Genomic DNA, 21,098 nt, shown 5'->3' with positions numbered 1-21,098 from the left:
CATGGCGTGTGAACCTCTGCTCCTGGGCCAGTGCTGGTTCTCGGCTGCGTTTCATTTGGCCTGTCTGGGACTTTTTAAAACTTTGAAGCCATTGCCAACATTGAAAAATCTAGTGGTTTCACATTAAAATGGGACTTCCCAGCTTGTCTTGAATAGGAACTCCGGGCAAGGGCTGAGTAGTAGCTGCCCCCTCTGATGGAGACCCAGGCTCACTGGCTGTCCCAGTCCCCACCACTCCCAAGTGTCTCCCACCAGGCTGCTTCACTCACTCACATTTCTGAGACATTTGGGTTTGCGGTCAGTACTGTATGGCTTTGGTCAGATGGCCTTGTGTCCCCTAAAGCTCTCAGGAGGGTCCACACCTTCCCCCAACACCGAAGGGGGGTGTTCTGAGGGCCTCTAGCCTGACTTTCCCCAAGGAACAGGACTTTTTTTTTTTTTTTTTTTTAAAGATTTTATAGGGGCGCCTGGGTGGCTCAGTGGGTTAAGCCGCTGCCTTCGGCTCAGGTCATGATCTCAGAGTCCTGGGATCGAGCCCCGCATCGGGCTCTCTGCTCAGTGGGAAGCCTGCTTCCTCCTCTCTCTCTCTCTGCCTGCCTCTCTGCCTGCTTGTGATCTCTCTGTCAAATAAATAAATAAATAAATAAATCTTTAAAGATTTTATATATTTATTTGACGGACAGAGATCACAAGTAGGCAGAGAGGCAGGCAGAGAGAGAGAGAGAGAGAGAAAGAGGAGGAAGCAGGCTCCCTGCTGAGCAGAGAGCCTGATGCGGGGCTCGATCCCAGGACCCTGGGATCATGACCTGAGCCGAAGGCAGAGGCTTTAACCCACTGAGCCACCCAGGCGCCCCAAGGAACAGGACTTCTTGACAGGCCCCAAAACTTCTCGCTTCTGTGCCCAGTTCTTGCTAATAGGGAGATCCCACCCACCTAAAGGGTCTCTCCCGCACCCCAATCCTGAACCTGGACTCACACATGCTATACTCCCACTCCCCCCAGAGGTGTAAGGGTAGCTTCCAGGGGACCCCTCCCCCAGTTTTTCCATTCTCTTCTCATATGGGATCAAGGTACTACGCCCCCTTAGAACCTGATTCTAAGGCAGCTAAGAGTGTGGGACAAGGCTTGGTCTGGCAGGGGGTTCCCAACTGCCCAGTCTGGGTAGCCAGGACAGATCCAAGGGACCTGGACTGCTTTGGATGAGAGGCAATGGCAGGATGTCTAGGTTGGTGGGTCTGAAGGGGAGAGATGGGCTGGGAAGAAGAACCAGAGAACTCTTAAAGCTGCTTTTCCTGACCTGCAGTACCTCCTGTGCTAAATGCAGGAATATTGGGAAAGCTGGTGGGATTATCAGGTGCTAACTCCTCCCTCCTGTGACCTGGTACCTCTGTTGTCCTGCATCTTCTGTGACGTAGGGGCCCAGTCTGGGCTCCAGACCTTCTGTGACTTTGGTTCTGGAGCAGACACCTGGACCTGAGTCAGAGTCCTTCCAGTGGCGGGCCCAGATGCCAGCCCTGCCCCATAGCATAGCAGTGGGAGAGGTGCCCGTGCCACCTCTTACCACCTCTGGTCCTCTGCCAGGAATCATGTTCTGTATTTCAGACCCAGACCTGGCTTGGCTCTCTTTACAAGCCTGGGGTCAGACCCGTGCCAGCTATTGGTCAGCCCTGGGGGCTGGGTGCCATGACCCCATTTCCTGGCCTGTGCCGTGGATGGCTCTGCCCCGAAGCGAGGAAGACTGGCCTGACCTGTTGGAGGAGCCAGCCCTGCCCTCCATGACTTCCTGCCCCCGCGCCCCCCAGCGCCTGAGTCAGTGGGCTGGCCAGTTGGGGCTGATGGGGAGGGAGTGCAGGGAGGCCAGGTGGCGCGTCTTGAGGAAGTTGGATTAGAGCCGGGATGAGCTGTCAATGCCACCCACAGGTCCGTTCCCCAGTTCTTGTCAAGGTGACAGTGGGGCCTCAGGAGTCCCTCCACTCGCTCCCAGACACTACCCTGAGCCCTTCACCTCTCCTCTCCACACCCTCCTGTCCATCTCCACACGGCGATCTCCGCTCCGCACACGTCTGATCCTGTCCCCCTTCACTAAAGACATCACATCAGTTTCTTATTGCTTGTCTGATTGAGGGAGGCAGAATTCCCCTTCTTATGTAGGCCCCATTCTGTCTGGCCTCTGCCCACCCCCACTGGAAGCTCAGCCCCTCCCCGTCACTGCCCAGGCCACCAGCCACGTCATCCTTCACTCTGTTCCCCAGCAGACCATGTACCTGACTGCCGCACCTCAGAGCCTTTGCACAGACTGCTCTTCCTGCCTGGAGAGTACTCTCCACACTTGGCTGATTCCTCCTCAGCCCTTGGGGCGTAGGGAACATGCCCCTTCCCTGCAGCCCGCCAAAGTCAGGTCCCCCTGCCCCCCCCACCCCCGCCATGCGTCCCCAGGGAGCTTTTCCTTCACATGTTTGGGTGACTATGTCTGGCTCTCAGGCCCAGCCGTGAGCAGCCTGAGGACAGAGGTGGGGTCCATTGCACTCAGTTCTAGTCCCAGCTACGGGTCGAGCCAAGGGCTGGGCACAGATCTGCTCAGCAAAGGAATGAATGGTTGGCAGTGAAGGAGTGAGTGAATGAAGATCCCGCTGAAGGGACCTGCTTCCAGCCCCAGTGGAGCCAGCATCCTTGTGGGGTGCACCTCGGGTCATTCGCCAACCTTGTTCCCCTGCTCATCTGCTCCCTCACAGAAGGCACTAGTCAGACCAGGTCAAGAAGGGCAGTTCTGAGCCCAGCTTACACTGCCGACCCAAGGTAATTAGAGCCTTGTTACTCACGGGTGACGGGCCCAGAGGACTCCCAGAAGCTGTGGAGACACCCAGGGCCCCACCCAGCTCCCCAGCCCACTCTGTGGCTCCCAGTAGGGTAGGGAGGGGAGGTGGGCAGCAGGCAGGCTTTGGGCAGCTGGCCAGGAGGGAATGGACAGGCAGGGAAGTGGGGGCTGGGCCCGCTGTTGTCTGGGTGAGGGATAGATGCAGCTGCCGCAGCTGGGCGACCTCTGACCACTGGGACGACAATGAGGAAGGGTCTCTGAGCGGCAGTGTCAGCACTGGGGTGAGAGTCCAGGCCCTTGGGTTCCTAGGGACGTGAAATCGAGACCGGGAGAAGAAACTAACAAATGAAGGCACCTGTCAGAATTCTCCTGGACAGTGACAGGCCATCAGTCCAGAGGTGACTGGTATAGAGTGGCAGGGGTGCTGGGGGCTTCCAGCCTGCCTTCTATGTTCCCAGCCACTGCCCCCCATCCAGAGTCGGGACGGAGAATGGGGAGGGAAGGGCGAAGGAGGCCCTTGTCCCAGCCCCTGGCTTAGTTTTAAAGTCATGCTGAGGAGGCTTCTGAGCCTCTAAGATGTCCTCAGAAGCCTGGGGTAACTGAGGAGGGCGTCCCCAAACCTTAGTGCAGACCTGGTGCACCCAGGCCGACTGTACTGGGCAGGGATGGAGGGAGTCCCTGGTTCCAGCAGGCCCACTCGTCTTCCTTGGTAACTCTGGCCTGATGCATGGGCTGGCCACAATGGGAGCCCAGGGACAGAGTGCATGTGGGCTCTTTTTGGAGCTGGTGAGCCTGGGATGGAGCTCAGGACTGAGGTGTAGAAGGGGGGCCCAGCTTCCCTATGCCCAGGGTCCGTATGAGTCCTGGAGTGAAGCAGGTGGGCAGATGGGGAACCCAGGGCAAGAAACGCTGGGACATGGGGATGTGCTCAGCGTCGGTGTGTTGGTAGCACAGGGAGAAATTGGAGGGTCCCAGGGGACAGGCTGGACACAGCTAGAGGGGCCACATCCCTCCCCACCAGCGTGGTGCTCGGCCTGAGCCCCCATCTGGAGTCACGATGCTGACCGTTCTCCATCTGCCCCTCAGGGACAGAGGCTGGCCACATCCTGCCCACTAGCCCTCTCTCCCTCAGGTCTCTGCTGCCTCTGCTGGACCCAGACTCCGGGCTCCTGATCCTGGCAGGAAAGGTGAGCAAGACGCTGGAGTGCCCGTACTTGTCAGCGCCCCCCACCAAGGGTAGTGCCCTCACGTGCCAGGTCCTTCCCAGCCTTTGACCTAGCCCGCCACCTGGGAGACTGGGGACAGAAAGAAGCCTAAGCTGTGTGACCCAGGCTGCACCCCTGTCAGGCTGAGTGGCATTCAGATCGGGATGACTGTAACGCCCAAAAATGTCAGCTTTGTGGACAAGACCAACACTCAAGCAGGGTTAGCCCGTGGCAAGGCACTTTGTAAATCCGGACTGTGCCCTGTTCTTACTGTGTGCACGGTGAAGCCAACTGAGGGCGGGGCGCTGCTGTGGGCTTGGGAGCGGAAGGGGGCGGGGCTGGTGTGGGCGGGGCTAGGGGGCGGGAGCTGGGTCAGGGTATGGAGCTGGTGCCCGCGGAGGAGGCCTGGCGCAGGCGGCCTGACCGCGAGTGGCCGCACTCAGGCTGGGCTTGTTTCAGGGCGAGAGTCAGTTGTACTGCTATGAGGTAGCCCCCCAGCAGCCAGCACTGAGCTCAGGTAAGCCCTGTTCTCCTCCGTCCTCCCCCTCCTCTCTCCCACCCTCCCTGACTGTCTTCCCGTGGTGTCCCCCACAGTGACCCAGTGCCTCCTGGAGAACGTGCTGCGGGGGGCGGCTCTCGTGCCCCGGCGGGCGCTGGCCGTCATGGGCTGCGAGGTGCTCCGCGTCTTGCAGTTGAGCGACACGGCCGTCGTGCCTGTCAGCTACCACGTGCCTCGCAAGGTGAGGGCTACCCTGGGTGAGGGGCCAGGAGGGCCTGGGCAGCCTGGACCTCCCCGGCCACGTACCTGTCTACTACTAGGCTGTGGAGTTCCATGAGGACCTGTTCCCAGACACCGCAGGCTGCGTGCCCGCCTCTGACCCCCATGCCTGGTGGGCTGGGAGCAAACAGCAGGTAGGGCCACGGCCTGGCTGGCCACTGCACTGTCCTGTCCAGCTGTCTGTTCACCCAGCTTCAAACACCTGTCCCATTCCCCCATCTCAAACGCCAGCCTCTTCCCACAGGTGCAGAAGGTGAGCCTCCACCCAGCTCACCGGCCCTACCCCAGCTTCACCTCCTGCCTGGTGCCCCCTTCGGAGCCTGCCCCCGATGCAGCCCCGCCTGCTGTGGCCATGCCTGCAGACACCCCTGGGGGTGATGCGGACCCCAGCGTGAGTACCTGGGCTGTCCTCCTGTCCTCCCCATCCTGCCGCCACCGTGGGTCCCCTCAGTCAAAGCTGGCAAGCACGTTGGGCCGCCTGATGGTCTTTGAGCCTTTTTTAGCTGTTAAGCGCAAGAGAGAGAAACACGTGAAGCATAAATAAAGAACTTCGCACTGTTCTCTAAATTGAGCAAACACATGAAAAGCAAGACTTTCACAGAAAATCCAGATTTCTGGCTTCTCTTGAAATCCTGGCAGATCTTAACCCAACTGGCCTGTCCTCCTACAAAGCTAGGAGCTGGCAGCTACCACCCTCTGTCCGCACAGTCTGTAGCTTAGCTCGCCCTGTGTCACCTCCAGCCCTGGTCAGTGTGGGTGTTTGTGTCTCCACCCAACACTCCACAGTGGGGCTTCCTGCCCACACAGTGTCCCACCGGCCGGGAGGAGGGGCGCAGACTGATGACCCCAGCGCCATCCCGCTTTGGCCAACACACTGGAGGCCTGCTGGCTGACCCAGGGTGCTTCTCCCCCAGGAGGGCTTCTCCTCCCCTCTTAGCTCGCTGACTTCACCCTGCACGCCCTCCAGCCTGGGGCCCTCGCTCTCTAGTTCCAGTGGCATCGGCACCAGCCCCAGCCAGAGGTCCCTGCAGAGCCTTCTGGGTACGTGTGTCTGGGCAGGAACTAAACCTGTGTATGTTCACCTCCCCTCCTGGTGGGGTCACCTGTCCCTGTGGGATGAGGTGAGTCTCAAGGAAGAGGGCAGCCTGGATGTTCCCTGGAGTCCTGGGCTTGCAAGTCCCGTTTCCAGGCGTAGTTCTGGGCAGGTTGTGTTGGCAGAGGCTGGGGCATGGGGCATGCGCCCCGCAGTGAGGGGAGCAGGCAGCCGGGACTCAGGGCAAGCAGACAGGCAGGGCGTCCTCATGTGGCTCTGTCCCTGCTGCCTGCCAGGCCCCAGTTCCAAGTTCCGCCATGCTCAGGGCACCGTCCTGCACCGAGACAGCCACATCACCAACCTCAAGGGGCTCAACCTCACCACGCCCGGCGAGAGTGACGGATTCTGTGCCAACCGTCTACGCGTGGCCGTGCCCTTGCTCAGCAGTGGTGGGCAAGTGGCTGTGCTGGAGGTGAGGGACCCCGCCCACCACCGTGTGCCCCAGGGCCCTGCAGGAAGCTAAGGGCATGGGGTACCCACACCAGCTCCAGTCTCAGTGCCGGGCACTCACACTGCATCCCCTTAAATCCCCTCCGCCGTCCTGCAGGGATACCACTCTTCTCCCCATTTTACAGGTGGAAGAGAGCAGTGAGGCACAGAGAGGTTTGGTGCCCTGTCGGGTCACACGGCCGTGTAAGCTGGGATTCGAACCCAGGCTGCCTGGGCCCCAAGCCCGAGCTCTTACCTCCGCTCCACACTGCCCCCCTCACTTTCTGGGACCTCATAGTTGGCACTGGGGCTCAGCTGAAGATGGCTGAGGCAGAGAGCTTGGGGCACCCAGCAGTGGGGCATTGGCTGCAGAGGGTGGGGACGCAGGCACGCAGCTTGCCGTGCAGCCCCTGGGGACTGAGCTCCCCACCTGTTACTGACGGGCCAGGGCGCTGCCTCCCACAGCTGCAGAAGCCTGGCCGCCTGCCCGACACAGCACTGCCCACGCTGCAGAATGGGGCAGCTGTGACAGATCTGGCTTGGGACCCCTTTGACCCCTACCGCCTCGCTGTGGGTAAGGAGGCTGGGCACTAGGTTTGAGGGAGGGTTCGGGGTTCTGAATGAGGGCACACAACCCAGAGGTGTTGGGCACAGCAGTGACGAGCCTGCATCCTGCAGGTGGGGAGGACGCCAGGATCCGACTGTGGCGGGTGCCCCCAGAGGGCCTGCAGGAGGTGCTCACGACACCTGAGGCCGTGCTCACAGGTCAGCTGGGCCCCGGGTCGGGGCTGGGAGACGGGCGGCGACTCCTGAGGGGCTCAACAATCCCCCATGCCTCTCCCCAAGGCCACACAGAGAAGATCTACTCTCTGCGCTTCCACCCCCTGGCCGCCGACGTGCTGGCCTCCTCTTCCTATGACCTTACCATTCGGATCTGGGACCTTCAGGCGGGAGCCGAGCGGCTGAAGCTGCAGGGCCACCGGGACCAGGTAGGACATGCATGGGCAGGGACCCAGCCACATGCGCAGAGCTGCCTCTCACATCTGTCTGCACCTGCCTCCAGATCTTTAGCCTGGCTTGGAGTCCCGACGGACGACATCTGGCCACTGTCTGCAAGGACGGGTACTTGCGGGTCTATGAGCCCCGGGGTGGCCCTGAACCCCTGCAGGTGAGCAGGGTACACTGGGGGCAGCCTCCAGACCTGCCCAAGGGATGGCTGTTGGGCTTCACGTGCTGTATCCCAACAGGAAGGCCCAGGGCCCGAGGGAGCCCGTGGAGCCCGCGTGGTCTGGGTGTGTGATGGTCACTGTCTGCTGGTGTCTGGTTTTGACAGGTAAGGACTCGGGAACCACCATCCCCAGTTAATTGTGTCCTCCTTCCCCAGATGCCCATACGTGTATTAGGCATCAAAAACTGTCCCTGCTATTCACTGATGGGATGGATGGAAAGATGGCTGGATGTATCAGTGGGTTGGTGGGTAGATTGGTGGATGCATGGGAAAGAGGGAGGTGGGAAGAATGAGTCAACTGGGAACCCAGAAGGTAAGAACCCCGTGCTGCTGCCTGGAGCCCTTGCCTGGTGGGGACCAGGTAAAGAGCATGAAGAAACCAAGCCTGCTAGAGAGGTCCGAGGGATGGGTATTTGGCACTTGGGAGGAGGAACCAGGGAGGGCTTCCTAAGGGAGATGTCATCTGAACTGAGCCACGAAAGAGCTAGTACCCAGAAACCCAGGGGAGAGGGCATTCAAGTCTGGATGGAAAAGCCAGGAAGCTGACCAGTCAGGCCGGAGCAGAGGATGAGAAGCTGAGTGTGGGGAGATAAGTCCAGACTACAGGTCATAGTGGCCAGGAAACAGTGCAGTGTTAGGACTGTGCCGAGAAGGGTCAGGGGCAACAGAGTGAGTAGCGGTCAAGGATGAGGCTGTGGCATGACTCTGGGCTGGTAGTTCTGAGAACTGGATCAGGAAAGAGAATGGACAGAGCCCCTTCAGGCTCCAAAGCCCTCTGGGTCCCCAGCCTGACCAGGGTGCTTGTCAGAGTCCTTGCCCTGATCCAGGCCTCTGCAGTTCTAAGGACCTGCTTCTGTTCCCCGGATCTCCCTTGCAGCCGAAGTGAGCGCCAGCTACTTCTGTACCCCACCGAGGCCCTGGCCGGTGGTCCTTTGGCGGTCCTGGGGTTGGACATGGCTCCCTCTACTCTGCTTCCCAGCTATGACCCAGATACCAGCCTGTTGCTACTCACCGGCAAGGTGGGCTGGGGTATGCAGGTGGGGGTGGTGGGCAGGTGAGCAGTGGGGAGGAAGGCAGCTTGAGCTGGCCGCCTCCCTCTCACCACCCCGCGACCTAGGGCGACACCCGCGTGTTCCTGTATGAGCTGCTCCCGGAGGCTCCTTTCTTCCTGGAGTGCAATAGCTTCACCTCGCCGGACCCCCACAAGGTGAGGGGCGCTCCCTAGTCCTTTCCCTGGAGGACACTGGGCTCCCTCGCCCTCTCCTGGCCAGATGGGGAAGCGCAGGGGCCTGTGAGGTCAGCAGGTCACTGGGCCAGGGCGGGCTGGCAGCTCTCTGGAGCTGGCTGTTAAACTCTACCGCTATTAAAAATTAATCCATAAAATCTTAAGTTATATGAACCTACAAATAAATTACATTAAAAACCAGCGCAGTAAACATCCAGTGTATCATTTCTTACTCATTTTAGCTGATCGTACAGCTGATTTTGTGCTTCCAGGCTTACTTAGTACATCTGTGGGAGCTGTCAGTGGAGACACTCTCCGGAGCTACCACACCCGTCCCCCCAGCTCTGCACTGAACACGTTCTGTCGGTAGCGTGAAGTCGCCATCAGGGCTACCCGTCGGGGTGTCTTTCCTCCAGAGAGCTCGCAGTTGAGCGCTGCCAGCACCCTGTGGTTCGGGGACAGGCTGTGGTGCCGGCGCTCCAGGAGGGCCCCGGTGGCAGCTCAGACTCCCCTGTTCTCCCAGGGCTTCATCCTCCTGCCCAAGACAGAGTGTGACGTGCGGGAAGTAGAGTTTGCCCGATGCCTGCGGCTTCGCCAGACCTCCCTGGAGCCTGTCGCCTTCCGGCTACCCCGAGTCAGGGTGCGGTTAGGGGCCTGGCACCCAACACCTAGTCCCCCTTCCCAACCCCCTGTCACCAAACAGTCCCAGTTCACTACTCTTTGGGGCACCTGTACCGCTTACTCTGCTGAGATTCTGAAACTGGCAGAAAGCCCAGCCCGGGGTCCTGGGTCTTACCTTAACACCTTCCCAAGGGATGCTGGTATGCCCTGGGCCTCTGGTTGGTGCTTGCGGGTAGCCACTTCCTTCTTCCCTACAGAAAGAGTTCTTCCAGGATGATGTCTTCCCAGACACAGCCGTGAGCTGGGAGCCGGTGCTCAGTGCCAGCGCCTGGCTGGGCGGTGCCGATGGGCAGCTCCGGCTTCTCAGTCTGCAGCCCCCTGGCATGACCCCAGGTAGGATGAGGAGCTGGGGGGTGGTGAGCGGGAAGCAGGGGAGTGGGTAGGGATTGGGGAAAGGGGCAAATGGCCAAGTCCAAGGTCCCCCTGTCCCTGATGGGACACAGGACCCCCTGGCATTCCCAAGGATGGGGTGCTTGCATTTCCAGGCTCAGACTCTGAGCCCTTTGAGGACAGAGCACAGGGTCTGTGTTTCCACCACATTTCCAACCCTGACAGGAACACACGCACGTGCAAACAGGCACACACGCACACTGCCGGGTGCCCCCAAGGGGCCTTGTGAACAGAGAGTGGAGTAGCTGTTGTTGCCCCCTCTGGCGTCTCTGCCCCAAGATTCAAGGGCTGGGCAAGCAGTCCTCACCGGGGGGATTCTCTGATGTCCGATGCCTGTCCCTCCCCCACCCCAGTGAGCCAGGTCCCCCGTGAAGCCCCTGCCCGACGGGTCCCACCCTCAGCGCTCTACCTGGAAGAGAAGTCGGACCAGCAAAAGAAGGAAGAGGTAGGCACAGGATACAGTTGGCCAGTGTGGCACGCACAGGGTCCTGGCTACACCTGGTCACTGGCTTCCTGTTCTCTAGTCCAGCCCAAGCTGGGGCAGGAGCTAGTGTCATCCCTCACTCGGTTGGGCAGCTTGATGGGGAGAACTTCCAGAGCTCTGCACCTGACCCATGGGGCAAGGGACTCAGGAAGCCAGGGAAGGGCAGAAAGAGGTCCCTATCCAGCCTGGCCCAACCCAAACAGAGCCAAGACTTTGAGACCCAGGTGTGTTTGGGACCCTGGCACACATTTGAGCGTCTGAGGCAGTGTGCGGAGACAGCTGCCCTGGGACTCCAGTGCTGTGTGTCCATCTGCCTCTGGCTCCCTGATTCCGGATGAGGTTTCTTTTTCTGTGAAAACATCCACTTTGTCAGATGAAATGGCTCTGATGAAAATGGCTCTTTTTTTTTTTTTTTTTTAAAGATTTTATTTATTTATTTGACAGAGAGAGATCACAAGTAGATGGAGAGGCAGGCAGAGAGAGAGAGAGAGGGAAGCAGGCTCCCTGCTGAGCAGAGAGCCCGATGCGGGACTCGATCCCAGGACCCTGAGATCATGACCTGAGCCGAAGGCAGCGGCTTAACCCACTGAGCCACCCAGGCGCCCCGAAAATGGCTCTTTTTACAATCTTGATGGGGTTCAAACTGTGAGGTCCTGTGTTCTGGGCTTGGAAGTCCTGTCCTGTTGCCTTCCCAACTCTTTTCCTGTCCGGTCTCCTAGCTGCTGAATGCCATGGTGGCCAAGCTAGGGAACCGGGAGGATCCGCTCCCCCAGGACTCCTTTGAAGGTGTGGACGAGGACGAGTGGGTGAGTAGAGAAGAGGGCCTTGGCATCACCTCCCTCCCTCCGTCACCTTGCAGCCGACTCCCCCCACCCTTCCCCAGACCTCTCACCCCCCACCCCCTTGGTTTATCTCCCCAGGACTAGCCTGTCCACCACTACCTCTAGCCTCACCGGCCGCTGCCACCTCCTAGAACCACCTGGCGTGGTGCCCCCTGCACGCCTCACATATCACCCTCCAACTGGGAGAGGCCTTTTGGCCCTGGCACACTTTATCCCAAAGCCCTGGCTTCCTTTGAGCCTTGGGGACTTCTCCGGCCTCTGGGCCCCACTGCAGCCCCCGTGGATTGTCTGCGCCTCTGCTTTCTGTGGGACTGGCTGCTTCTCCTCAGCTGCCTGCTAGCATGGGGAGCCAGGGGTGTGGGCGTAGGCGGGGGGAGTGGGGGTCAGTAGCATGCCCCTGGGCTGGTCCCAGCCTGGGCTGGCTTCGCCCAGCACCTTCAGTTGTTACACGCTGTCCTCTCTCACCTGCTGCCCCACTTCTCATCAGGAGTCTTGGGGGCTGGCCCCCTGCCAGGCCATTTGGAGCAGCTCCAGTCTCAGGGGCCAGGGACCAGTTGCCCTCCTCCTCAAGTCTGAAACCAGGAGAAAGGGGCATTACAGAGCTGAGGGCCCAATTCAGGGGGCTGTAAACCCCTCAGGGACTGGCCTGAGTATACCCTGGATGTTTTCAGCAATTAAACTTTTTGAAGCTGGTGACCTCTTGAGCTGCTGTGGTCTTTTGGCTGATAGAAGGGGAAGGGAACAGAAGGATGGGTGAGGGAATTTGGCTCTGGGTTCCCCCTTGTCCCAGGCTTCACTTTGCTCCTGAGTTCTTTTCCGTGGCTACGAGTTCGTTCATTCATCCAGCATGTAGGCAGTGCTGTGGATGGTAGACACAGTAATGAACAAGAGAGACGAGGCCTCTCGAGGTACTTGTTCCAGTGTTCCTGTGCTGGGAAGCCAGACTGTGTGCAAGTAAGCAGATCATGAAGAAAGCCGTAAAGAAGACAAAACAGAGCCACCTGGCTGGTTCAGTTGGTAGAGCATGCAACTCTTGATCTCAGAGTAGTGAGTTAAAACATGTGCCATGTTAGGCATAGAGATTACTTAATTAAGAAAAAAAATAAGGAGGGGGGGACAAATGTGGAAAGGGAGCAGCCAAAATGTAGGGAGAGCAGGGTATTCAGAGTCTGAGAGGCAACCTTTAAGCCAAGAATTGAAACCCAAAGGCCACAGAGCCACAAGAAGAACATTTCAGACAAAAGAAAGGGCGGTCACCGCACTGAGGAAAGAATTTGGAGATTTGGAGGAAAGGGCAGTGGTCCAACACATTGTCCAAGGCAGCCTGACTTAACCTTCATTAAGGTTAGGTGTTGAGTACCTTCCCTTTGCCAGCCACCTTTCCAGGAGTGGAGAAAAGAGAAAAGGAATCTACATTCTAGTGGGAAGGAACAGGTTATAAACAGTGAACATAAATGAATTATAATAATACGGAAGAAGGTGATAAGTAAGAAGTTTGGGGGGAAAAAATAGAGGGGACTGAGAGCCAGACACAAAAAGTCACATACAGTATGATTCCGCTCCCATGAGCTGTTCAGAACAGACCTGTCCAGGAGCACCTGGGTGGCTCAGTCAGGTAAGCATCGGCCTTCCACTCAGGTCATGATCCTGGGGTCCTGGGGTGGAGTCCTGCATCAGGCTCCCTGCCCAGCAGGGAGCCCACTTCCCCTTCTCCCTCTGCCATTCCCCCTCACACCCCCTTATGATCTCTGGCTCTCTGTCAAGTAAAATCTTTAAAAAAAAAAAAAAGAAAAGAAAAAGGAACAGAAATCCAAAGGACAGGACAAAGCTTAGTGGTCACCTGGAGCTGGGGGAGGCAAGGGCGGGCAGTTTTTGCGGGGCGAGTTTAATGAAAATGTTCTGGTGTTCTAGTGGTGATGGTTGCACAACTCTGTGAGTACACTAAGAACTGAATTGTGCGCTCTAAAATAGTGAACTTTATCTCAAAGCCGTTACTAAAACACAATGCAGGGCGAGTTGCAGCGTTGGCGGGGGGCGGGGTGGGCCTCATTGAGGAGGTGACATTTGAGCAAGAACTTGAGAGAGATGTCCTTTCCAGACAGAAGGAACCTAGAAGGAAAACCATTTTGAAGTTTTCTGTTTTCTTATATATTTGTGAGACTTCGGCACCCTACTCATGTTCGTGGGGTGTTTTATGTTTAATTGCATATCCTTTAGGACGAAATATTTTGCCAAAACAAGGGAAGAAATTGCACCGCATTTGACAGATGTATTCATTCTGTCGCATCTAGCGCGGCCGGATAAACAGGAGGGCCACCGTGGGTCCTGGGACCGCCCATCGCCCGCCCCCGGTCGTCTTCTAAGCCGGAGTCCGAGGCCGACTCCGCCTCGGACTCCGCCCACTGGTTACATCCTACACACGCCCCGCCCCCTGGGCGGAGCAGTGCGCATGCCTAGTACGGCGTCACGCATGCGCTCTCTCCCTTGACCTCTGACCCGCCGGCCGCCCTTGAGTTGGAGCCTTGGGGCTAGGAAGCCGGAGCCCGCGACTCCGAGGCGGAGCGGCCACCATGGTGAGCCTCGGGTAGGGCCCTGCTGGGCGGGAAGGGAGGCCGTTTAGGGGCTGGGGTCGGGGCGGCGAGCTCCGGCCGGGCTGCGGGCGCGGCGCGCCGCCTGCGTGCCCGGGGGGAATTAGGTCCGGGGGCGTCGCACCGGGAGGACTGCGGCGGGCTCTGGCGGCCCCGGGGCCACAGAAAACAGGGCGGGCCTGGCCGGCCTGAAAATGCCCAGCGGAGGCGGTCGCCATGTGCGCACAGCCCCCGCGCGGGGACCTGGCCCGGGAGTCCCTGCGCAGGCTCGCAGCCAGTTGGTGGTATCGCCCTTTTACTGTCCCTCTTTGAAAGCTGACGAAACGGGCTCTGAGACTTTGCCAAGGAAGTAGCACATCCGGGGCTTGACCAGGCCCCGCGACACCGAAAGCTGAGCGTTTGTGCGGTACCATTGGCACCCGGAACCGGTCCAGAGACCTGGGCCGGACTGGCTGCGACAGGTCACCTGGGGACCCTTTAAAAATGCAGTGTCCTTAGTTCTGTCCACGGAGGTTCTAGAAGTCCCCCCAGGTGATTGAAGCAGTCGGTTTGGGGAGCCACTTCTTAACCAGTAGTAAGGATACCCTAAGAGCTTGCAGGTGCCAGGCCCTGAGCTGAGGCCTTATGTGGGTTCTCTCATTAATGCTTATGAAAGTCGTATGGTCCTTGTCCCCTTTTCACTGAGAAGGACCCTGAATGCCAGGGAGTTTGATTCCTCCAGGGTCATTTCATCCAGTGGTGTCAGAGACGAGTGCAGACCAGGTCACTGCCATGTTTTTGACGACCAACAATGAAGCCTTGAACCGGGTCCCTGTCATGCATTCCTGCGTGTCACGCTGAGCCACCCTCAAGGGCCAGATAAAATGTTGCTCTCGAGGAGTTTGTATCCTAAAGGAAGAATTGGGCAAGTCTGTAAAATATGACAGCGTGGTAATAGGATAAGATAGTGTTCTGAGATGGTTTCACTGGGGTGGGGAGCGGTACCATCTTGAAGGATGTTGGGTTTTGACAGTATGAGAGTAGTAGGGAGGGCATTCAAGGTTAATGGGTATGGTGTTGGGGGGGTGATAAAAATGTTCTGGAACTAGTGATACTGTACTTTTTAGTGTATTTACAGAGTTTGTGAATACACTAACATCGCTGAATATTTGAGAAGAGTGACTTGTGTGTGAATTGGGAGACATCTGGGTAAAAGTAGTAAGAGCTGATTTAAAAGTAGATGGTATGGCTGCAGGGCAGAGAGAGGTGAGGGGAGAGAAAACCAGAGAAGTTGTTTGTAGTTAGAGCTGAGGATGCCCGCCTAAGAAGTGGACTGAATTTGTAGGCAGTGGCTGTGGAGAGTTGTGTGGCAGAAGCCCTCCAGCAGAGGGAGCGGTAGGAACAGGAATTTGGAAACCCTGTCTGGGGGCATAGAGTTTTTGCCAATGGTGAGCTGGTTGTCATATTCATACCAATGCCAGTCGGGCTGCCATGCCAGCCATAGGTGGGGGCCCCAGGCATACCATGGTCCTGACTGTTTTGCCTAGTTGTGATGCCAGAGGCTGTTTGCAGGGGCTCTGGGTGAACAAAGCCCCCCTCCTACCTCAGTGCATCCTTGAGAAGGAGGGTAGGCTCGGTGGCAGTCTCTGCCCACCGGCCCAAGAGCCTAGAACCGGGCTTTGAAGGGAACGTTGCACATGGGTCTTTCTGAAAGCCAGGTTCCTTTCTTGATGCACTTAACATGAGATAAGCCACATTCCCAAATGTCCCCCAGTGCTTGCCTGTGCTCTTCTGCTCTGGTCCTGAGTTGGATGCCGTGTCAGCTGGTTGTTCTTGTCCAGGGTCTTCAGGCCCAAGTGTCAGTCAGTGGACTGTGGGATGTTTTGGGACTTTCTAGGAGAGGCCTCAGCTAGTGGCAGTCTTCCTCACTCCTCGTTACTAGAGAACTCTGAGCATGGCTGATCCGCAGCTGGCGCTGGGTACTGAATGAGCGGATGATCTCTAGACCAGCAGGGTCTCGTCCAGAAGCGAAGGTTAAGGTTGGGCTGCTTTGAACCTGCTACTGACTGCCTGGTTGGTTTTACGTGGATTGCCTCCTGAGGACCTTGCAGCCCTCCTGTGAGGAAGGTATTATTTTCCCCAATTTGCAGATGAGAAAACTGAGGTTCTAAGTGGTTGAGTAATTTGCCCAGGGCCACACAGCTAACTAGAAAACAAGCCAGGAGTCCAGGTTATAGCTCCAAAGCAGCCTTCTCCCTCCTCTTCCACACTGCTTCTCACTGCCTTGGCACATAGCCTGGTTTTTTGCAGCCTTCTCCCCTGAGGAATCAGCGGATATGTCAAATGAGTTGCCTCATTGGGAAAATCTGTTACTCCATAGTGTCTGACCTTTGTTAAGTTTTGTGAAACAAAGAAGTGTAATAGATGAAAAGCAACGTTTATTGAGCACCTACTATATCATCACGTTCTGTGCCAGACACTTTACAAGCATTACCTAATCGGATCCCTGACAGCCCTATTGTTGGGCACATTTCACAGGGGAGGAAACAGGTTGAGGGAACCTGAGAGTTTGTGTCGGGCGTACAGCTGGAATTTGCACACAGGTGATCCCAGAGGTCGCCTATGTGACCACACACCATACTTCCTCCCCTGGAGAAGCCTCAGCGGGCCAGCCAGGCAGCCCGCTTAGCCAGCTGGGATGGCCTCTGAAACTGCAGACCCCCCCCGAGCCACTGTGCAGCCGTGGCGCTCCAGCACTGGAGTGACTGGGCCGCAGTGGTCTGAAGCCTGCCGTTGTGGCTGGGGAGCTGCCCCTCTACCTTCTCAGTAGTACCTTCTCAACGTTCACTACTGAGCAGCAGCCACTGCTCTGGGCGGAGAAGTCAGTGGGCAGTACCAGCCAGAGCTGTGGGGCTGCCCTTGGGCGTGTGGTAGCAGATGAACAGATGGTCTGAGGCCTGAAGGGTGTGCAGGCCGAGGGAGCCCTCTGAAGTCACCTACGGGCCTGTCACCCTCTCTATGCCCCAGACAGGACCAGCAGTCCATCCAGGAACCTCCTCTCCCACTCGGAAGGGGCTTTGGGCATGGAAGGAGACGTTAGGCAACTTCCCAACCTGCAGTGTGCCCCGTGTTTGTCTTGCCACCCACAGCACAGCTGGCTGCGGCCCTGCCCCCTCCCTTTGATCACTAAAGAGTCCTCACTGAGCTTTGCTTTCTGGTGTGAAATACAGGGCTTAGGAAATTTCTACTTAGTTGTGAAATTCAACCCCACTTCCATTTATTAGTTACTGCTAGCGTCCCAGAACCAACATCCCACTCCGCCCATAAGGGCAGGTTCATTGGAAGCCAAACCAGGCCACTTCGGGAGTCTGGATTCCACTGGAATCTGACGAGCCCCTCTTTGGCCTTTGGGCTGGGTTCTTGGTCCTGGTCAGGTGCTCACTTGCCCTCCCTGCAGGATCCTGTGTGGGGTGGGCAGCCTGGAGATGCCACGGCAAACAGCGCCAGTTTGGGGTTTCCTACCCACCTTCCCCTTGAGGACTAGCCATGTCCTCGGGCTGATCATAAAACCTCTCTGTGCCTTGGTGTCTTGAATTTTGGGGTTGAATAGCACAGTAAGTAGAATACGGTGACTGGCACCCAGGCTCGGTTGATACCTGTTGAGTGACAACATCTGACGACAGAGGAGTGCAAAAAAGAGAAAGGGAAACCACGGGAGGGTGCCCGTGAGCAGTGTCGACCTGCAGTGAGTGCTCTCTGGGTCCTCCGCGCACCCTGCTTTGTGCCATTGCACACACAGGGCCCAGGGCCATTTCCACATGTGCTGTTTGTACGTAATTTCTGTCCTCAGTCAGTCTGTACAGTTTCCTGTCTCAGCCATCTTTTTAGCCTTAACCTCTAACGACCTTACACGTCCCCTGTGCTCTGGGTTGCTCCCAGGACAACCTTTACACTTTCTCCTGTTGGGCTCGCCCTGGTCCCACTGCCTAGAAAGCCCCGATACTCCCTTTGTGATTCCATCTGCCCTCAAAATCCAGCCCAGGAGAAATATCTTTTCCCTGAGTTTCTATCTCATCTTGAGGCTTTCTTCCATGGCCTTTCTGTCCTCCTGGGCGTGCTTCATGAGACTCTTCTGTACTGGGTTAGAAAACCGTGCTGCGCCAGTGTAGACGCTTCCCCACTGGGGGGTCAGTGTGCAGGAGCTCCGAGGGCACGGCTGGCTTCCGTGGATCCTTGTAGGCCGGGTGCTGAGCAGAGCTTAGCGGACTCTGCACGGGCTTGAACCAGTGGAGGAGCTGGTGGCCAGTCCTGTTCTCCCTCAGCAGCTGGCCCTCCGTATCTTTGCCTCAGTACCCCGCCCCGCCCCACCGTGGGCTTTTTGCTGCTTGAAGGTGGAGAGTCTTGTTCACTTTTGTTGTGTTGATTGGAAGGGTGGTCACTAGTCTTGGGAACTGAGGTGGCTCCAGGCTCCCTGAGTTTCCCGGCTGGTTGAACAGAGGTGGGAGCTGCCAGTCAGAAGGGACGTGCAGGGCAAGTTAATGGTCTGGACACAGCCTCTGGGCCCTGCAGCCCCATCACCTCAGCTCCTCCCCTCCTGTGTGAAGGCTGTTGGTGGGGGGCGGGGGGCTTCCTGTCTGTCCCTGGGGACTCCCTCGGGTTCACCCCCAGCCATCTGTCCGGTGAGCCCCTGAACCACCCAGAGCAGAGGCTCTTTTTCAGGGTATTTGGAACAAGTCGCCTGTGACTGCTGCTCTGTGCTTCATCACCTCCGAGACCTTGTCACTCGGAAGCCTTTTCCAGGGTCCCATCTCTAGAATGCAGCCTGCTAACCAGGTACCTGCTTTGTCCACAGGCCAAGTACCTGGCCCAGATCATTGTGATGGGGGTGCAGGTGGCGGGCAGGGCCTTCGCACGGGCACTGCGGCAGGAGTTTGCAGGTAAGGCTCGGGGTGCTGGTCTCTCCTGCCCAGGTCACATTTTCCCATCTGTGGCCACTCACCACGGGCCCACAGCGAATGCAGGGACCTCAGCAGCCTGGGGCATTTCCCGGGGTTGGGGGACATCGTTGGATTTTGGGACATTCTCATGAAAGGGAAACTTGGGGGGCGCCTGGGTGGCTCAGTGGGTTAAAGCCTCTGCCTTCGGCTTGGGTCGTGATCTCAGGGTCCTGGGATCGAGCCCCGCATCAGTCTCTCTGCTCAGCGGGGAGCCTGCTTCCCCTCTCTCTGCCTGCCTCTCTGCCTACTTGTGATCTCCGTCTGTCAAATAAATAAAAATAAATAAAATCTTTTAAAAAAAAAAAAAAGAAAGGGAAACTTGGTTGACGTGAACATGGAGGCAGGAGGTGGCAAGCTGGCTCACCTGGCCACCTGTTTTTGTAAACAGTTTTACTGGAACACAGCCCTACCCTCTGGTTGCTTACAAGGCAAAGTCACGTAATTGCAACACAGACTCTAATTGCTCTGCAAAGCCTAAAACGTTTATTCTTTGACCCTTTAAGAAAAAGTTTGGTGGCTTCTGATTCTAGGGTCACTGAAATGGAAAAGGTCACCTAGGCCACTTGCTTTGCTGTCTAGGTAACTGGTGGGCGGCCAGGTCTCACCTGAGCTGTTACTACCTCTTCCTACTTACAGCTTCATCCTGCTTCCCATTGTAGCCTAAAGCTCCCCAACTTGCTGTCACTTGGGATGAGGGGTCAGGGGAGAGGGGAGGGACAGGGCCATCTCATGGTCTTGGTTGGCACCGGGTACCAGGGTTGGGGACCAGAACCTGTCCCTGTCACCCAGTGGGCTCAGTCTTCACTTCATAGACTCCCCACCCAACCCTCCCAAAATATCCACTCCTGGAGAGGGGATGTACCCCGTTCCTGCGCGTGTCTTCTCCCATGCCAACTGGCAGGCTGGGCTGCCTACATGGAAGGCCCAAGGGAACCTTTGGGCCTCTGAGGACTGAGCGCTCACCAGTGTGTCCACACAGCCAGCCGGGCGGCAGCAGATGCGCGAGGACGTGCTGGACACCAGTCTGCAGCTGCCTCTAACCTGTCTGGCCTCAGCCTCCAGGAGGCCCAGCAGATTCTCAATGTCTCCAAGCTGAACCCTGAGGAGATCCAGAAGGTGAGACTACCAGGCTGGCTCGGAGGTGGGTCTTACCTGGGCAGACCAGAATGGCGGGCTGAGGGGCCGGGCCACCAGGATCAGGAGGAGTGAAGGTGGCCTGGCGGAAAGAGGCGGGTGTGGAGGCTGTGGCTGCAGCCAGCTTGGACCCCAAGTGGTGGGAGCTGCTTGTCACTCCCATTTTTAGGCCCGAAGCAGGCAGTGGCACAGAACTCCTTCCCCCCGTGGGCACCTGCCCACTTCTCTGTCCCCTAGCAGTGACAGTGGCTTCCGGGGTTGCATAGGGGGACACATGGGGCATCAGGGTTGAACCCTCTGGCTTTCCTTCTTTGTCATTTCCTAGCTTCCCCTGCCTCTGTAACCCAGAGACCGCACACCCTCTCACCGTCTCCCCTCCTCTGCAGAACTACGAACACCTATTCAAGGTGAACGATAAGTCCGTGGGTGGCTCCTTCTACCTGCAGTCCAAGGTGAGTGCTCTTCGATGTTGGAAGAGGAGGGCACGCAAGGGGAGGCCTCTTCTCACTGGGGCCCCTCATTTCTAGGCAGTTCAGAACTTGGCAGGCAGGAAGTTGTGCCGGGCCCTTCCTTGGTGTCCCAGCCTCAGGGAGTACCCCCTAAACTGCCATTCCCTCCAGCTGCCTCAGCTCCATGGGGCCTAGCCGCTTGGGCTGAATTGCCTGGGCCCTGTGTCACCCAGACAGTGGCCCTCCCAGCAGCCATGGCTTTGAGGTAACAGGACCACTAGCTGATAGACAGCAGGGCGTGCCTGGGCCCTGTCCCCCCTGGGAGTGCTGGGCACTGATAAAGGAAGCACTTGTGTTTCCCAAGCTGTTAGCTTAGACATGCCTACTACTGTGCAGGGCCTGGAAAGGGCAGAGGCCCATCCTACTCACTGTCCTGCCTGGTTCTAATTCCTTCCCCAGGTGGTCCGAGCCTGGGAGCGCCTGCAGGAGGAGCTCAGGATCCAGGCCCAGGAGAAAAGAGAGAAGGAACAGATGCCCAAAACGTGACCGCTCAGCTCGCCCCACTGCACCCTGCCCACCTCCTTTAATTTATAGTTTGGTAATAAATGTCCTTTCTGCATTTCTCAATGCACACACCCAGATTCCAGCCAGTCCTGCCCTCCTGGTGCCAGGCCCCTCCTGCAGCATCAGTGTCCTTAGGTCTCCCTCACCCTTCCCAGGAGGTACAGAGCCCTGCACCCCCGGCTCTGCCACAGGCCGCCTCTCCCTGAGCAGGGTTTCA

The 21,098-nt window shown here is 57.7% G+C and overlaps 2 protein-coding genes across 2 annotated transcripts in view; both read left to right on the top strand.

The window, feature by feature from the left end:
• CORO7 (coronin 7) overlaps positions 1 to 11,863 on the top strand; it is a 56,747-nt gene extending 44,884 nt beyond the window's left edge. Inside the window, exons 10-28 of the mRNA XM_047713870.1 lie at positions 3,948 to 4,002; positions 4,480 to 4,537; positions 4,615 to 4,760; positions 4,840 to 4,932; positions 5,043 to 5,189; positions 5,713 to 5,839; positions 6,128 to 6,303; positions 6,786 to 6,894; positions 6,999 to 7,085; positions 7,167 to 7,309; positions 7,384 to 7,488; positions 7,568 to 7,653; positions 8,426 to 8,567; positions 8,666 to 8,755; positions 9,297 to 9,413; positions 9,652 to 9,787; positions 10,198 to 10,289; positions 11,048 to 11,134; positions 11,249 to 11,863. Of these exons, the coding sequence (XP_047569826.1) occupies positions 3,948 to 4,002; positions 4,480 to 4,537; positions 4,615 to 4,760; positions 4,840 to 4,932; positions 5,043 to 5,189; positions 5,713 to 5,839; positions 6,128 to 6,303; positions 6,786 to 6,894; positions 6,999 to 7,085; positions 7,167 to 7,309; positions 7,384 to 7,488; positions 7,568 to 7,653; positions 8,426 to 8,567; positions 8,666 to 8,755; positions 9,297 to 9,413; positions 9,652 to 9,787; positions 10,198 to 10,289; positions 11,048 to 11,134; positions 11,249 to 11,254 (2,002 nt within the window). The 3' untranslated portion in view covers positions 11,255 to 11,863. The remainder of the gene's footprint in view (positions 1 to 3,947; positions 4,003 to 4,479; positions 4,538 to 4,614; positions 4,761 to 4,839; positions 4,933 to 5,042; positions 5,190 to 5,712; positions 5,840 to 6,127; positions 6,304 to 6,785; positions 6,895 to 6,998; positions 7,086 to 7,166; positions 7,310 to 7,383; positions 7,489 to 7,567; positions 7,654 to 8,425; positions 8,568 to 8,665; positions 8,756 to 9,296; positions 9,414 to 9,651; positions 9,788 to 10,197; positions 10,290 to 11,047; positions 11,135 to 11,248) is intronic.
• Positions 11,864 to 13,606: 1,743 nt separating this feature from the next.
• On the top strand, positions 13,607 to 20,936 carry PAM16 (presequence translocase associated motor 16). Its single transcript, XM_047713881.1, has 5 exons — positions 13,607 to 13,743; positions 18,590 to 18,674; positions 19,714 to 19,850; positions 20,255 to 20,320; positions 20,777 to 20,936. Exons 1-5 carry the CDS (start codon positions 13,741 to 13,743, stop codon positions 20,861 to 20,863), a joined length of 378 nt encoding a protein of 125 aa, XP_047569837.1. The 5' UTR covers positions 13,607 to 13,740; the 3' UTR covers positions 20,864 to 20,936.
• Positions 20,937 to 21,098: the final 162 nt, after the last annotated feature.

This window comes from Lutra lutra, chromosome 18, assembly GCF_902655055.1.
Source record: "Lutra lutra chromosome 18, mLutLut1.2, whole genome shotgun sequence".
NCBI classification, from domain to species: domain Eukaryota; kingdom Metazoa; phylum Chordata; class Mammalia; order Carnivora; family Mustelidae; genus Lutra; species Lutra lutra.
The sequence above is the reverse complement of the archived record's forward strand: the minus strand, read 5'-3'. Positions and strand labels throughout refer to the sequence as shown.

Coding starts and splice junctions, on each gene's coding strand:
- PAM16 (XM_047713881.1), top strand. Junction 18,675..19,713: donor ACTGCGGCAGGAGTTTGCAG/GTAAGGCTCGGG, acceptor GTGTCCACACAG/CCAGCCGGGCGGCAGCAGAT. Junction 20,321..20,776: donor CCTTCTACCTGCAGTCCAAG/GTGAGTGCTCTT, acceptor TTCCTTCCCCAG/GTGGTCCGAGCCTGGGAGCG.